The sequence below is a fragment of the Aspergillus ibericus genome (assembly GCF_003184845.1).
Source record: "Aspergillus ibericus CBS 121593 unplaced genomic scaffold BO80scaffold_15, whole genome shotgun sequence".
NCBI lineage: Eukaryota > Fungi > Ascomycota > Eurotiomycetes > Eurotiales > Aspergillaceae > Aspergillus > Aspergillus ibericus.
The window spans coordinates 193,743-207,959 of record NW_020292113.1 but is presented as its reverse complement, the minus strand read 5'-3'; the positions used below and the strand labels follow the sequence as shown (position 1 = coordinate 207,959).

General features: G+C 53.7%; 6 protein-coding genes across 6 annotated transcripts; 4 read left to right on the top strand and 2 right to left on the bottom strand.

Annotated features, from left to right (window-relative positions):
- Positions 1-21: 21 nt before the first annotated feature.
- BO80DRAFT_444134 (pirin family protein) lies at positions 22-956 on the top strand (the record flags this gene model as incomplete). Its single annotated transcript, XM_025721413.1, has 2 exons — positions 22-370; positions 439-956. The coding sequence occupies 2 exons, from the start codon at positions 22-24 to the stop codon at positions 954-956; spliced, it is 867 nt and encodes a 288-aa protein (XP_025576206.1).
- A 994-nt stretch (positions 957-1,950) lies between these two features.
- On the top strand, positions 1,951-3,723 carry BO80DRAFT_424250 (putative lysophospholipase). The gene is given in 4 exon segments (XM_025719237.1): positions 1,951-3,124; positions 3,182-3,544; positions 3,562-3,566; positions 3,596-3,723. The coding sequence occupies 4 exon segments, from the start codon at positions 2,137-2,139 to the stop codon at positions 3,638-3,640; spliced, it is 1,401 nt and encodes a 466-aa protein (XP_025576205.1). The 5' UTR covers positions 1,951-2,136; the 3' UTR covers positions 3,641-3,723.
- Positions 3,724-5,234: 1,511 nt separating this feature from the next.
- BO80DRAFT_424246 (uncharacterized protein) lies at positions 5,235-5,590 on the bottom strand. Its single transcript, XM_025719236.1, has one exon. The coding sequence runs from the start codon at positions 5,456-5,458 to the stop codon at positions 5,297-5,299; it is 162 nt and encodes a 53-aa protein (XP_025576204.1). The 5' UTR covers positions 5,459-5,590; the 3' UTR covers positions 5,235-5,296.
- Positions 5,591-7,096: 1,506 nt separating this feature from the next.
- BO80DRAFT_45857 (NmrA family NAD(P)-binding protein) lies at positions 7,097-8,716 on the top strand. Its single transcript, XM_025722290.1, has 2 exons — positions 7,097-7,881; positions 7,941-8,716. The coding sequence occupies exons 1-2, from the start codon at positions 7,238-7,240 to the stop codon at positions 8,353-8,355; spliced, it is 1,059 nt and encodes a 352-aa protein (XP_025576203.1). The 5' UTR covers positions 7,097-7,237; the 3' UTR covers positions 8,356-8,716.
- A 1,495-nt stretch (positions 8,717-10,211) lies between these two features.
- BO80DRAFT_379816 (histone chaperone napB) lies at positions 10,212-11,804 on the top strand. Its single transcript, XM_025716786.1, has 3 exons — positions 10,212-10,528; positions 10,604-11,728; positions 11,797-11,804. Exons 1-2 carry the CDS (start codon positions 10,405-10,407, stop codon positions 11,617-11,619), a joined length of 1,140 nt encoding a protein of 379 aa, XP_025576202.1. The 5' UTR covers positions 10,212-10,404; the 3' UTR covers positions 11,620-11,728; positions 11,797-11,804.
- On the bottom strand, positions 11,652-13,795 carry BO80DRAFT_454462 (SNARE domain protein; the record flags this gene model as incomplete). Its single annotated transcript, XM_025722071.1, has 3 exons — positions 11,652-11,728; positions 11,797-12,419; positions 12,927-13,795. The coding sequence occupies 3 exons, from the start codon at positions 13,793-13,795 to the stop codon at positions 11,652-11,654; spliced, it is 1,569 nt and encodes a 522-aa protein (XP_025576201.1).
- Positions 13,796-14,217: the final 422 nt, after the last annotated feature.

The window sequence follows — 14,217 nt, the reverse complement described above, 5'->3', positions numbered from 1 at the left end:
ATCCTCCCGACCAATTCCGACATGTCCAAGCCTCTCGCCCACGCCACCATCGTCGCCCGTCGCTCCAGCGAGCGCGGCTACGCCGAACACGGCGGCTGGCTCAAAACCTTCCATACCTTCAGCTTCGCCAATTACTACGACCACCGCTTCAACAACTTCGGCAGTCTGCGCGTCCTCAACGAAGACCGCGTAGCCGCCCGGAACGGCTTCCCAAACCACCCACACCGCGATGCCGAGATCTTCAGCTACATCCTCAGCGGGGAGCTCACACACCGCGATAGCATGATCAAGAAGGGCGCGGAAGGCGAACAAGGGAAACAATTCTACCGTATGAAGCGCGGTGACGTCCAATTCACCACTGGCGGAACAGGTACGTCCATCCCATCCCTCCATTCCCCCCTTCCCAAAAACAAAACACCAAACTAACCCCAACCACAGGAATCGCCCACTCCGAACAAAACGAATCTAACAAACCCGTGCACTTCCTCCAAATCTGGGCCCTACCCTGGAAACACAGCCTCAAGCCGCAATACCATACGCGATCCTTCTCCGAAGCCGCAAAACGTCAAGCCTTCGTTCCCATTCTCTCCCCGCTTGCTGCCGGTCCCGACGCCACCCCCGCCGACGAGGAAGCCGCCATCCCCAAAATCCCCGATACAATTCCCATCCACGCGGACTTTGTCATGGGAGCGGGTATCATCGAGCCCGAGACGACGTTCCAGTGGACGGTAGGGGCCGGGGAAGACGTGGTCAGTCGGAAGAAGAAGCGCAATGTGTATGTGCATTTGCCGATGACGAAGAACGGGAAGGCGCAGATCCGGTTGGATGCGCGGGAGGAGATGGTGCTGGGGGAGGGCGATGGGGCGTTTATTACGGGGGTAAATGCGGGGGATGTTTTGAGGGTGGAGAGTGTGGGTGAGGTTGAGGCTGAGGTGGTGGTTTTGGATAGTGATTAGGTTGTTGACTGGTTGGTAGGTTTGGTTATGGATGGGTATAGAGGCGTTTGGGTTTGATGGCAACTGGAGCTCTTGGAATTTGGGGTCTGAATGATGATGATAATGTGTATTTTTATTTGGCGATCGTATTAGTGTATAGTAATTTCTGCAAATGGCCTTTCTTTGTTTTCTCTCCTGAGAATGTAATCACTGTGGTCTTCTCAGATTTCATGTTGTTGGATTAGTACTGGTAGCGCTGGATGGACCACCCCATCAATTGAGTTGGATTCATTGTTCCACCTGATACATGCTTTGCCAAACTTCACATTGGCTAAGGGCTTTTCTTTCTCTTTCAAGACCTGTAGATCTTGAAGCTATGCTTTGTTGATTGCGGGGACTTATATATACGCCTCCATCACCACATAGTGAAACTCCATACTCTGGAGTCGCCGATACAGTACCACCGAGCAGAAAATGATCCGCTTCAAACCAAGCACCAAATCCTGCTGTGCCGGGCTCCGTGCTCCGCATTACAACCACCACCAACTTAAATTCTCTCCCAATAACCAGTCCAGCAAGACATAGGCAACCTACTCCAACGTCCAAGTGGAGGGCGGTTGGTTAAGGTTGTCGGAGGAATCCACCGGGGCCGATTGTGTGTGCGGCCGACGAAAAAAATCCTGCACCGAGGCGGTGGCTTGGCACCATCAAGGCTGGCTCTGTACGTAATCCGACGGCCGTGAATCGGAGTCGTCTTGGGCTGTCTCCAACTCTCAAACAAGAAGCCTATCTGGTCTAGTCCAGCCCATGTGAGGGGCAAGGATCATGGGACGTCCAGCACTTTCTTTTTGTGCTTTTAGGGATCGTGCTGGGCTTACCTTTGTGCCTGACTCTTGAGACGTCACCATCCCGCCGTGATTTGAATGCTTACTTAATTGCTCGCTCTATCGCGGGGAGAGGCTAATTTTGAACCGCGACCCCAAATTTTTATTTTTTTTGGAGGCTGTTTGCTGGATCGTTGACCTCGTAGCTACGACGGACAGCGGTTTCAGCAAGGGAGAGCAGCCTGAAATCTAAGGCCCCGCATCCTTGCCTTCACTTGTGGCTCGATCTGTCTTCTCCCTGTTTCCCAGCGCACAGTTTCTGGATTGCGGAGAACGTTGTCTACCCATAGAATTAGAGATCGTCGCTTCTCATCGTCATGGCGTCCCTGAATATGAATGGCACATTGCCCGAGCTGGCTGAGCAACAGCCCGAGGACCCTATCCCGGAGTCCCGGATCCTCATCATCATGACTGGTGGTACGATCTGTATGCGACCATCGCCGTCGGGATTTGTGCCAGCCAGAGGATTCCAGGAGCAATGCCTGGCCCGGGTGCCTACGTTCAACGACGGCTCGCACTCAAGTATGATGAACGTGGTTATCAACGCCGCCGGAGAAGTCAAAGGCCATTCATCCCTCCGCACCCCACCGACAGCCTATGGGCGACGGGTGCGATACACCGTCTTAGAGTTCGAAGAGCTCCTCGACAGCAGTTCTATCGACGCGAAGGGTTGGGCTGAGATCGCTCGGACTGTCGAGCGGAATTACACGCTTTTCGATGGATTCGTCGTTCTCCACGGCACGGACAGTCTGGCATACACATGCTCGGCTCTCAGCTTCATGCTGCAAAATCTCGGCAAGCCCGTGATTCTCACGGGTGCACAGGCTCCCATGCTTGAGCTGCAGAATGATGCCACAGATAACCTCCTCGGATCACTGGTTGTGGCTGGCCACTTCATGATTCCCGAGGTGTGCCTATATTTCAACAACAGACTGTTCCGTGGTAATCGGTCGATCAAGGTTGCAGCCAGTGATTTCGCTGCCTTTGACTCACCAAATTGTCCTCCACTGGCCGTGACGACCTCCATGCGCACCAACGTCAACTGGGAGCTGGTCAACCGGCCCAGGAGCCTCGAGCATTTCCGGATTCAAACCAACCTGGACACCACTCACGTCGCGTGTCTTCGTATCTTCCCTGGTATCAAGCCGGAGATGGTTGATGCCGTGCTGAAGCTGGAGGGGCTCCGTGGTCTAGTGTTGGAGACGTTTGGCGCCGGCAACGCACCCAGTGGCCAGGACAATGCCATGACCAACGTGCTGGCAGCCGCTATCAAGAGAGGTATCGTGATCGTGAATGTCACGCAATGTGAGTAGAAACTTTGCAATAATTCCTAATCCAGGGTCCAATCTGACGCAAGAACAGGTCTGACGGGAAGTGTCAGTCCGGTCTATGCCCCGGGCATGAGCCTCTCGCGAGCCGGTGTCGTCGCAGGACTCGACCTGACTACCGAAGCTGCACTGACCAAGCTGGCGTACCTCCTGGCTCTTCCTGATTCTACCCCCGACTGGGTGGCGAAGCAGATGGCTGTCTCTCTTCGCGGGGAATTGACGGAGGTGTCACAACCGGTCTTCCGTCACCCGGACGGGGCGCTCCCAGAACGCGTTCAGTCCCTCACTGTGCTGGGATACGCCATCGCGCAGGGCGATCTCGACCGCGTGCAGGAGATCGTAGCCAGAGAACACCATTGGCTCTTGAACGACGCCGACTACTCAGGCAACACACCTATCGTAAGACCCCCTGTCTCCATCCTCGAGCATTGCTCATGCAAAGGAGCTAACCCGACCACCCACAGCATCTTGCGGCGACATCCCAGTCCATTGACATTCTCCGATACCTGCTGCTTCAGGGTGGTTCTGTCCACTTGCGGAACCGCAATGGCCGCACGCCGCTGTTCCTGGCCGCCAACGCTGGGCTATCGGAGCACGTGCTGCTGCTACGCAGGTCTGGAGCGCATTTGCACTCCGACGAACGCACGGCGGCGCAACTGCTGGCCCGGCGCCGACCAGGTGTTTGGGGGTTGGCTGGGATTGGGCCGCGGGAGGTGAGCGAGCGCGAGATGGAGGAATTGGAGGAATCAAATGATTCTATAGGACGCATGGCACAACGAGTGATGGCGGGATCGGCGCCATGACGATGGCGATCAATTAAGAATAGAGTTTCGATTGTTAAGGTCGCATCCTGCGGCGAAAGCGTCATTCTAAGCTGCCCGTAGCCCGAGCATATTCTCATCAGGTACCGCGCTGTATACAGGAACGAAGGATGGTCATGTTATGACGAGCAACTACCACCTGGAAAGCAAATCGATGGATAGAAATGACGCGGGCAGTGAAGACCCTCCGCGGAGATGCCTGACCGTGCTGCAGGATCCTTGGCCATGCAGGTCGGTCATGCATGTCGGATGGATGGAGGGGGGATGGGCGATGGACTCACGGCCAACCCCGCTTCGCATTGCGCCATGCTCTCAGCCTGCCACGGGGGATATTATTGCCTAGGTACCTACGTCTCACTAGTATCTACTCGGTACTAGTCGGTCTCCTACTAGTCGGAGACTCGGAGGAGCTACCGAGCAGAGATGACTCCGAGGACCTTCCTGATTAGGAGAAAATATGAGCCCGAACAGCTGACCGGGTGGCAGCTGACCAGAAGGGCGGTGGCTGGTTGACCCGATGAGCTAATCTGGCAAGCGCATGTTCTCATTTACTACTAAGTGCTTGGTGCAGTAGCATCTCTCCTATACCAAGGGAACCGTCAGAACAGAAATCATCTGCATGCCGACCCGGTGGAAGCGAGCTGGAAAATCGCGCTCTAGTACGGATGATACTATGGAGTACCAGTAGTGAGTACGGAGTATTAAGTAGTAGTAGGCAAGTACCCCCTAGGGACCACTTGCTGCCAAAACAGCCCCAGAAGGAACAACCGCTGTCTGGGCTTGGCAGACGCGTGAGAGGCTGCGGCGCACGGATTGGCCGACTGGAAGAGTTGGACCGATGGGTCTGGAGAGCAACGTGGGCTGGCCCGGCTTTGTCAGTTGGCCGTCACGGTGAGTTCTGAGCTGAGTGGTACTGACTACCGAGTACTCCGTCGTAGGTGACGGTTCTAAGCAGCTGGACTACGGTAAGCAGCGGACAGACAGCATCGGAGTCCGCTGGGCTGAGGGTGCTCTGCAGTAGTAGAAGAGGTGGAATGCAGAAACCTTTGCTCAGGCACTCCGTACTTCGTACAGCGTACACAGTACTCCGTACTAGTAAACGGCTGCTGGTACCAAAGCTGGAGGTCGGTGGCTGCCCCCGAAGTCGATCAGTGGGCGGTGGTTGCTCCCCCGCCCGCACCCCTCATTGGCTGGGACTTGCCGGGATCGGACGGTCTTTGATAGAACTTTTTCTTTTGGCGCTCATCGCCAGCCCAGCAGAATCACCGCGTGCCCGCCAGATCTTAGTTGTCGCCGTTAACGCTGGAGGCTGCATGTGTCCCCCAGAACTAGAGGATAGCCCACGGGTTGAGATCACGCCCTGCAATAGGCACTATCCCCAGATGGACCATTAGTGCGACCACAGCAGTGGAATAGAGATACCCTTCTGATGCCATCATCCACCCATCATTATCATCACCACCACGGGGAACGACTACTCCTGACTGCATCCCGAGTTACGTAAAGGAAAAACGGTCAATGGCCACCCTCAACGGGGAGATCGTGGGCAGTTCTGGCGACATCCTCTAGCACCAAGGTCCCGCTTCATGTCAGGGCTCTTGATCTGGTTGCCTCATCTGCCGAGCAGGGCTGTCATCCCCGGCTTTGGATCAGGGCATCACGCAATCATTGGAAGATAGAGGGAATCCCACACAAAGAAGAGGACCCCCAGGAACGGCGGCTGAGTACCTTGGAATTGCGCAAGCCGGCCAGAGTTTGCAACCATCTGACACCGTTCCCTTGCATTCTATGACTGTTTCGCATTACTCGATATAAACCACATCGGAAAGCACATCGGAACCGATTCCTTCACATCATGGGACCGGGTTGGGATTCTAGCCAGGATTTGGTCCGCGACGGGGTTTGTGGGAGGAGTCAAAAATTCACTCATGGGGGCCACCTGCTATTTAGATACGAACCCCAGACGATCCCAATCCAGACCAGTCGGTGGCCATTGTTGGCTCCTCAGGTCCCCGTTTGCCGCAGGACACAGACCGCAGTTACTTACTTATACTACATCGCTTCCAGGCCCCGAGCACACCGACTTGCCCGGGGGGGTTCTATTTCTGATACCAGACCGACTGCCTCTTTTAAACCCAGCCTGCTGCGTAGTCACGAAACTTTCTCTTCCCTCCTTCCTGGTATTCACACAGACTGTTCCTCCACCATCTGATAAAGCTTGTGCAGTGTCTCTCCCCTGACCAACAGGGCTGATTAGGGTCACTGTGGGCGCGAATCTCGGAACCAAGCACTAGACCTGCTCCACGGCGCTTTTTTTTTTCTTTTATCCCTCAACTTTTTAGCACTGTTTTTTGGTGTCGATTTCTGCACCACATTAATTAAATTCTTTTTTCCCCATTGCCTTTTTTGATTTAATTTTATTTCTTTTACTTTTTTTCCCCTGTCGTCTGAAATTTCCCAGGAGTGTGAGGTCATTTCCTCGCCTGGCGGCAGACCGGCCTGGGGGTGTCCACTTGTCGGCCTCGTTGGAGCATCCGGTGATTCCTATTATTCATATTAACCTCTGAACGAGGGAGATCCGTGCCTACGACGCAGGAGGCGCTGCTTCTCATTAACTAACAAAAACCGGGATTTGGCGAGCAGCCGGCTGTGTTGTCTGAAGTTGGAGCATTCAAGATCTCCTCATCTGCCGCCATCTCCAACATCATCCATCTTTTTCTGGTGGTGGTGGTACCTTCGTAGTTCCCACACCTCTACAGAACTGCAGCAACCTCAGCTCTCTTATCTTTTCTCTTGCACCATCGATTTCTTCGATTGCGGCATTATCGAATCATCTATCCTCAGGAATCATATTCCACTGAGCTATATAACCTCCGTCCCTCGTGCGCGCCGCCGCCAACTGTCGGTCTACCCCACTGTTCCAGTCGTCGTCAAGTACTGCCCCGACGACGAACAACAATAAGCAGTTCCCTGACGATTGCAACATCCGAACACACCTACAGCTTTGCTACCACCACGAAATAGCTGGAACGTTCCGGCCTCACCACGACTCGTCTCCTACGTTGGCATACTACCACCTGACCAGACTCCAGTTCCATTGGTCTGCCCAACTTACCTCGTGTTCGACCGCTGGTCGTTCCCTTCCGACCTTCTCCTGATTTTCTACCCCGCATCTTTTTTTACTTTTTTTTCTCTCTCCCTCGTACTAATCCCCCCCCCGGCGGAGATTTTCTCTCGTGCCGCATTTCCCCCCTTCCCCGCTACAACTCATGACACAACAAAGAAAGACCATTGCGGTGGTGAACGCTACGGGTCGCCAGGCTGCGTCCCTGATCCGCGTCGCTTCGGCAGTGGGCCACCATGTGCGCGCCCAGATTCACTCCCTGAAAGGCCTCATTGCGGAGGAATTGCAGGACCTGCCCAATGTGACTCTGTTTCAGGGCCCTCTACTGGGCAACACGGCACTGATGGACGCCCTTTTCCAAGGAGCCAATCTTGCCTTCATCAACACCACCTCACAATCCGGGGACGAAGTCGCGATCGGACGTGCCTTGGCTGATGCTGCCAAGCGAGCCGGAACAATTCAGCACTACATCTACAGCAGTATGCCCGACCACTCTGTGCATGGACCATGGCCACCGGTGCCCCTATGGGCGCCCAAGTTCACCGTGGAGAATTACGTTCGGCAGCTTGGCCTGCCCTCGACCTTTGTCTACGCGGGGATCTACAACAACAACTTCACGAGTTTACCATACCCTCTGTTCCAGATGGAGCTGATGCAGGATGGAAGTTTTGAGTGGCACGCTCCATTCGACCCGGATATTCCGCTACCCTGGCTGGATGCCGAGCACGACGTGGGACCAGCGCTGCTGCAGATCTTCAAGGACGGTCCCAAGAGGTGGAATGGTCACCGGTAGGTTTTCCCGGTCTCCAGTCGTGTGGTGACGTGTCGCTAAGAGCTGATGACTGCAGGATCGCGCTCACGTTCGAAACCCTCTCTCCCAACCAGGTCTGTGCGGCGTTTTCGCGCGCACTCGGTCGCCCATGCCGCTACCTCCGCGTCCCTAAGGTCGAAGTGAAAGTCAACATTCCGCCCGGCTACCGAGAACAACTGGAGGCACTGGAGGTGGTGTTTGGGCAGTGCGACGCGCCTTACTTTCCGCAGCCCGAATTCTCCCGCCCTGCGGCCGGGTCACCGAAGGGCCTGGGTCCGGCCAATGGCAAGGGCGCGGGCGCGGGAATGATGCAGGGTCCCGGAGGAGTCATATCGCTTCGTGTCACGGACGAGGCCCGGCACTTGTGGCAGGGCTGGCGCGACATGGAGGAATATGCGCGCGAGGTCTTCCCAGTGGAAGAGGAGGCCAACGGGCTGGACTGGATGTTGTGATGGAGCGATCGGAGTTGCTGGGTTGCACCACTGTCGGTGAGCGACGGGGGCAGCCGCAAGGTCGCGTGAGCGATGGCGCGATTGGCTCGATAGGAAGGTTACATTGTCTGAGCGCAGACCGAAGTCGGCCGGCCGCTCTGTCCCTCACGCGGATATGACGCAGTGTCTGTCCTGTTTCTTTTTCTAAAATCGTTCATGCATTACTGGCGAACTGGCCTGGGTCTTATCTTTGGGAGACGGAAAAATTATACCATAATGGGAAAGACGAAGACGAAAGAAGGAGTGTTTGTCATGATGGCCCATCTCATCTCATCTCGTCACACCGCGACAAAAGTTCTATATTAATGGGTTGCTGGCTGAAACGCACGTTACGAAATATGCAGGCATGATGAAGGACATGTCGGATTGGAGGCCAATCCGCCAAAAGTTTTGAATATTGTTATCGCGATCCTTTTCCTTTTTTACTCTCTTATCTTTCCATTTCGACTGATTTGCATTCATGTGTTGCCGATTATTCCCCTCGGGTGTGATGATCGCACCGGCGGCTGTTTGCTTGATTGACCTGATGATTTGATTGATTGTTTGCTTGCTTGATTGATACTCAAGACCCGGTGACTTGGGTAGATAGCAAAGCTAATATTGGAATGGACTAATCTCCCTCTCAGTCCGCCCCTACTGACATGACCTGCCTTATCATCGCGGGCTCTGACTAACTCCTTACATGATTAAGACCAAACTGCAGCATACCATGGTCACCACCCTTGACACGCCACGACTGATAGATAACCAGATAGCACTGCCCACCTCTCCCCGGATCCGTCGATTAAGCTATGCCCCGACAAAGCTAATCCGCCTCTCGTTCGCCACCGATAAGCAGATCCGCCGTGCCAACTGGGTCCCGGAAAAAGCAACGAACCCCTCCTGAGCCCGAAGCGGCGCCGACGGATCCTTGTCGTGGCGGGGGTTAGTGCAGGTCATATCGATGGTAAGTTATCTGGGGATTTGTCAGGTTGACCTGGATGTTGTCTGCAGTCTGACAGGTCGGCTGAGCCTGAACGGGGTACGGAGTAGATGAGACATCGTAATTATATCCCATTGCTTTATAGTTACTTACTCCGTACTCTGTACTACCTTTTCTTAAGGTCACGAGATGTACGGGCTTTCTAATATCCGCGAAATACAATGTGTACATGGTATATGCACACGCTACCTGCAATCAATTGTTTCTCTTCCACAAAGAAATAATCATCCTTGCCATTGTTCTCTATGAATTTGGTTTGTACAACGTCACGACGTCTATGTATAGTTACTATGTACTCCGTATCTCCTTCCTCTACTCACCATCTCATCCCCTATCTACTCCGCACCTTCAACCAAGTACTAGTACCCCCTACCTATCACCCACCACCCAAACAACTAACTCATCATACATCGATCCCCCTTCCCACACATACTTAATCTTTTCCTCTTCCAACACTTAGCCACATAAAATGCCACTTCACATAACAAATCAACTGAACGGAAATAGTTCTTCCCGAACCCGTCCCTCATCACCACCACCCACCACCCCTTAGTCATCCCTCCCAGCGCCTGCCCGCCCACCTTAATCAGCTCCCTACTCCCTACGTCCTACTCCGTACGCCGTACGCCGAACGCCGTACGGAGTACTAATAACGTAGTAATCAACGCCCCCCCGGACCCAGACCCTCCGCCCGTGCAACCTACCAGAACCAGCATAGCTAAGTAGCTTAGGTAGCATAGTAGTAGTTAGTTAGCTGACTGCTCACTGCTGAATCAGAATGATCCTATTAGCCCCGGAGCACATGCGCGCGCTCGCGCGTCTCTCCGCCCCCGATCGAAAGTAAACTTTTCTGAAACACCAGATTTTTTTTCCCTTCCCTTCCCTTTTCTTATCTATCACTCATCACATACATACCTTTAAGCCAAGAAGGAAAACATTCCAATTTGTTGGATTATCCCTTCTTTTTATATATATATTTATCTCTTGGTTAATTGAGGAGTCGCTGTATTTAGGCTGGTTTAGCAATCATGTCTGCTGAAGAAGCTAACACGTCGTTGTTGGAGCGCATTCAGCGGCCTGAGGTGAGCAAGGAGACGGCGAAGAAGATTGCGCTGGTGGAGGAACAGTTTATTCGGGCGGAGGTGGAGCAGTGTATGTTTCTCTTTCTTTTTCCTTCCTTTGGAATTGGGGTATGGATGATTCTGATTCTAACTATGGGGTACCTAGTGCGTCACTCTACTTTGCTCCTTCGTCCCCTTTTCGAAAAGCGCAGCCAGGTCATTGCTGAGCCCGATGTTCGCGATACTTTCTGGACCCGTGTCTTGCTTAACGCCCCCGCCGAGGTCGAGGAACACATTACCATGATCGATGCCACTATCCTCGCTTCCACCCTTAAGAACCTCACCGTCGAGCGATTCGAGATCGATGAGAAGGGCCAGGGCGAGCCCCGCAGCTTCCGTCTGACTTTCGAGTTCCGCACCGGCGATGAGAACCCCTACTTCGAGAACGAGAAGCTGGTCAAGGAGTTCTACTGGCGCAAGCAGGTCTTCACCACTACCAAGGGCCACAAGCGCACCTGGGACGGTCTGGTTTCGGAGCCCGTTCGCATCAACTGGAAGAAGGACCAGGATCCCACCAAGGGTCTGCTCGATGCCGCTTGCGACCTTGCCGAGGCGGAGAAGAAGGGTGGAGACCGTAAGAAGCTGCCCGAGTTCGCCAAGGTCGTTGAGAAGCGCGAGGAGATCGAGGCGGCTGAGGGCCACGAGGAAGACGAGGACGAGCTCCCGGAAGACGGCTTCGGTGGCATGAGCTTCTTCGCTTTCTTCGGCTACCGTGGTAGCGACGTCACTGCCGAGCATTCTCAGAAGGCGACTAAGGAGGACAACGAGAGGTTCGAGAAGCTTCTCAAGGGCGAGTCGGTCGACGACGAGGACGAGGATGACGATGAGGATGACGACGTTGAGGATGATTTCGATGACATTGAAGTCTTCCCCGGCGGTGATGAGCTCGCCATCGCAATCGCCGAGGACCTCTGGCCCAACGCCTTGAAGTATTATGGTGAGTGCTATCCCCACTGTATAGCCAATTCCAAGCTGACGTTCCAGTCACGGACCAATCCATCGAGGAAGTCGACTTCGACGACAGCGAACTCGACCTCTCGGTGGACGAGGAGGAAGAGGAAGAAGAGGAGAACGACCGTCCTCGCAAGAAGACCAAGGTCTAAGGGTGTCGCCATGTCTTGAATAATGCAACTGTATCCATATGTTTCCATGTCTTAAAGAACAATGAGCAGGATCAGGAGGAGGACCAAAACGAATATGAGGACGGCAATGCAAAAGGACGACATTGTATCTAATTGATAATCAGCCAAGTTTCAGGATAACCCATCAATGTAAACAAACTGCAGCGTAACCACTTACCCTCATTCTTCCGGATAATGTATTTGAGCTTCGACATGCCGTTCTGCAACTTGCCTCCCACACGGTCGGCCAACGTATCCACCTCATCTAGCATGACCCCCTGCTCTTCCAACTCCCTCCCCATATCATCAGCCTGCTGTCGCAAGTTGCCCACAGTCCGAAACACCCCATCCAATTGCTCATCCTGCTCATGCATCAACTCCATCTGTCGCTGCTGCTCCATCGCAGCATAGTAATCATCCCCCCGATCCTCTGCAGACGGCGATAAAACATTATCAAAGTCTGCCGGGTTTGGTAGTCCACCACCAGCAGCGCCTCCCGAAGCCGTAACAGCCCTCTGCAACTCCTCCCTCATCTTCTCAATCTCGGCCCCGACATCATTAACTAAAATCCGGCGGCGCTGGACCTCTTCCAATTCCAGACCAAACCGATACGGATCTTGCTCGATTGCACGCACACTCTCAACTAGATCGTCTAGGTCTGCGGTCAGATCTGTGAGTGTTGTCTCGAGCTCCGAGCGCGCTTGTTGGAGCTCTGGATTGCTGGGTGATTTGGCAAGGGATCGGATGCGGAGATAGGAGGAGAAGAGAGGGCGCGTGGATTGAAGGGTGGAGAGGACATCGCTGTTGGATTGGAGCTACGTCAGCTGGCTTCTTGTTGTAGATTGGGTTAATAAGGGGGGCCTTACGCTTGGACTTGGAGGAAGGGGTCTGCGTGATCCATCGTTGTTGTGCGATTGGGTATATACTATGGGGAGGTCATGAGATAATTACATAGAATAGGTTCAAGAGCGCTTGCTGATGTGCTGGTCAATGCCGGCGATAGTGATGTTGATTGGGTTGAGTCGAGGATCCGGCCATGATTACGGATGCCCGTTGTTCCGGGCGGTGAACAAGGCGGCGTCGGGCCGTATCGAAGATCTAGAAAGTAGAGCATATTTTCTTGCTACTAAATAGTCGCAATATGATGACATTCTTGTTATCCTCTAAGTGCATCCAGTAAAGTGACAAAGAATGATCCCAGCTCATCCAATGACAGTGGTAAAAACGCCCATGGTAAACGCCCGATGAAGACCGACGTGTCGCTGACTCCACATCTCTCTCAGGTATCGCTCTGCAGCACGATTAAACTCTCTCCCTCGGGCATCAATCAGCGCAGGCTTGACACTCCAACTTCTGACTCGTCGCTTGCAGTCACAGTCCTGGCAGCCTAGATCGGGGACGTTCTTCCATGCTTTCCAGTAATTATCGAGCGGGTCTGAGAAACGGCATTTCCTAACACCGCAATCAGTAGCTTTCACTTCAAGGTCGCAACATTCGTTCTGAGGACTCAAGAACAGCTTTGCCAGTGACCGTGGTGGTTGTTTCAGAAGAAACCATGATATGACGCTGTATTCGTTCTTGGCGTCCCGGTGCCAATCCTTGGGCCCGTGCCGGAGAAGCATACGTTCCATCAGCTCTCGCAACATTCGCAGAGAGGCGTGGAAGTCGATTTCGGTCTGCTCGTCAAGCCATCCTCGGAATTCCAACCGTCTCCTTCCTATATCAGCCTCCACATGCCCCCATTTCAACACCGTATAAACGTGATTGGTGTAATCTTCGAATGACATCATCTGTTTCCTGTGCTGGGGAAGCTCATCGTACTCATCCAGCATCTTTCCGAGCACAAAGAGACGCCCACTGACAACAGGTGCCAAAGGTTTCCTGCGATGTTTGAGTCTTTCCGTGTCGCGGGCAATGTCCGCCATGTGAAAAAGAACGAGCAAGCCTCGTTCCAAGCGCTGGGCGAGGCGCAACTCCGCATCAAAGTTCATCTCCGGACTCCCATCGTCGCAGAACGGACCCCATACGGAGGGTACAATATGTCGCGATAGGTCTTTGGCGATGTTGTGGCGCTGAAAATACCTCACAAAGGAGTGCACCGTCAGTGCATTTTGCTCGCCTGTCCATGGGTTCAGGGTAAGAATGGGGTCGAATTCGTCGATTCCATGGAAGCGCATGAACCACCCGCAGATGTGTGGCTCAAGCATCCGAATCGTCTCGTATGTAGCCCGGTTCAGACGGCAAAGCGTTAAAACCGCGTTCACCTCCCCATTGATGATGATCTGAAAGAGGACATCAGCGACGAAGCCGAAGGGGAGGGCTTCCCGCCTCGGAGATGAGGTCAACATCTGCTTGACGAGGCGGATCAGTATGGGACATCTCTTGCGCATTTGCGGAGCCGCTTGGCTGCTTGTCGACTTGTTCCGGAAGATCATCCCGACTTACCGTGGTTCGGCGCAGATGTACCTCTCGAGTGGTACTGTGTCTAGACGGCCAGGCGTGACATCGCCCTCTTTAATAACCGGCCAGAGGGATTCGCTGTTTCTTTTTCTTGGCAGTAAGGGGAAATATTGCCGTTTGGCTGATATCGAACGTAGAC

Bases quoted from the DNA above. Each gene is read 5' to 3' on its own strand.
- BO80DRAFT_45857 (XM_025722290.1), top strand. From the start codon at position 7,238: ATGACACAACAAAGAAAGACCATTGCGGTGGTGAACGCTACGGGTCGC. The intron at 7,882-7,940 runs GTAGGTTTTCCC...TGATGACTGCAG, and splicing joins AAGAGGTGGAATGGTCACCG to GATCGCGCTCACGTTCGAAA.
- BO80DRAFT_424246 (XM_025719236.1), bottom strand. From the start codon at position 5,458: ATGCAGTCAGGAGTAGTCGTTCCCCGTGGTGGTGATGATAATGATGGG.
- BO80DRAFT_379816 (XM_025716786.1), top strand. From the start codon at position 10,405: ATGTCTGCTGAAGAAGCTAACACGTCGTTGTTGGAGCGCATTCAGCGG. The intron at 10,529-10,603 runs GTATGTTTCTCT...TGGGGTACCTAG, and splicing joins TCGGGCGGAGGTGGAGCAGT to TGCGTCACTCTACTTTGCTC.
- BO80DRAFT_424250 (XM_025719237.1), top strand. From the start codon at position 2,137: ATGGCGTCCCTGAATATGAATGGCACATTGCCCGAGCTGGCTGAGCAA. The intron at 3,125-3,181 runs GTGAGTAGAAAC...ACGCAAGAACAG, and splicing joins GATCGTGAATGTCACGCAAT to GTCTGACGGGAAGTGTCAGT.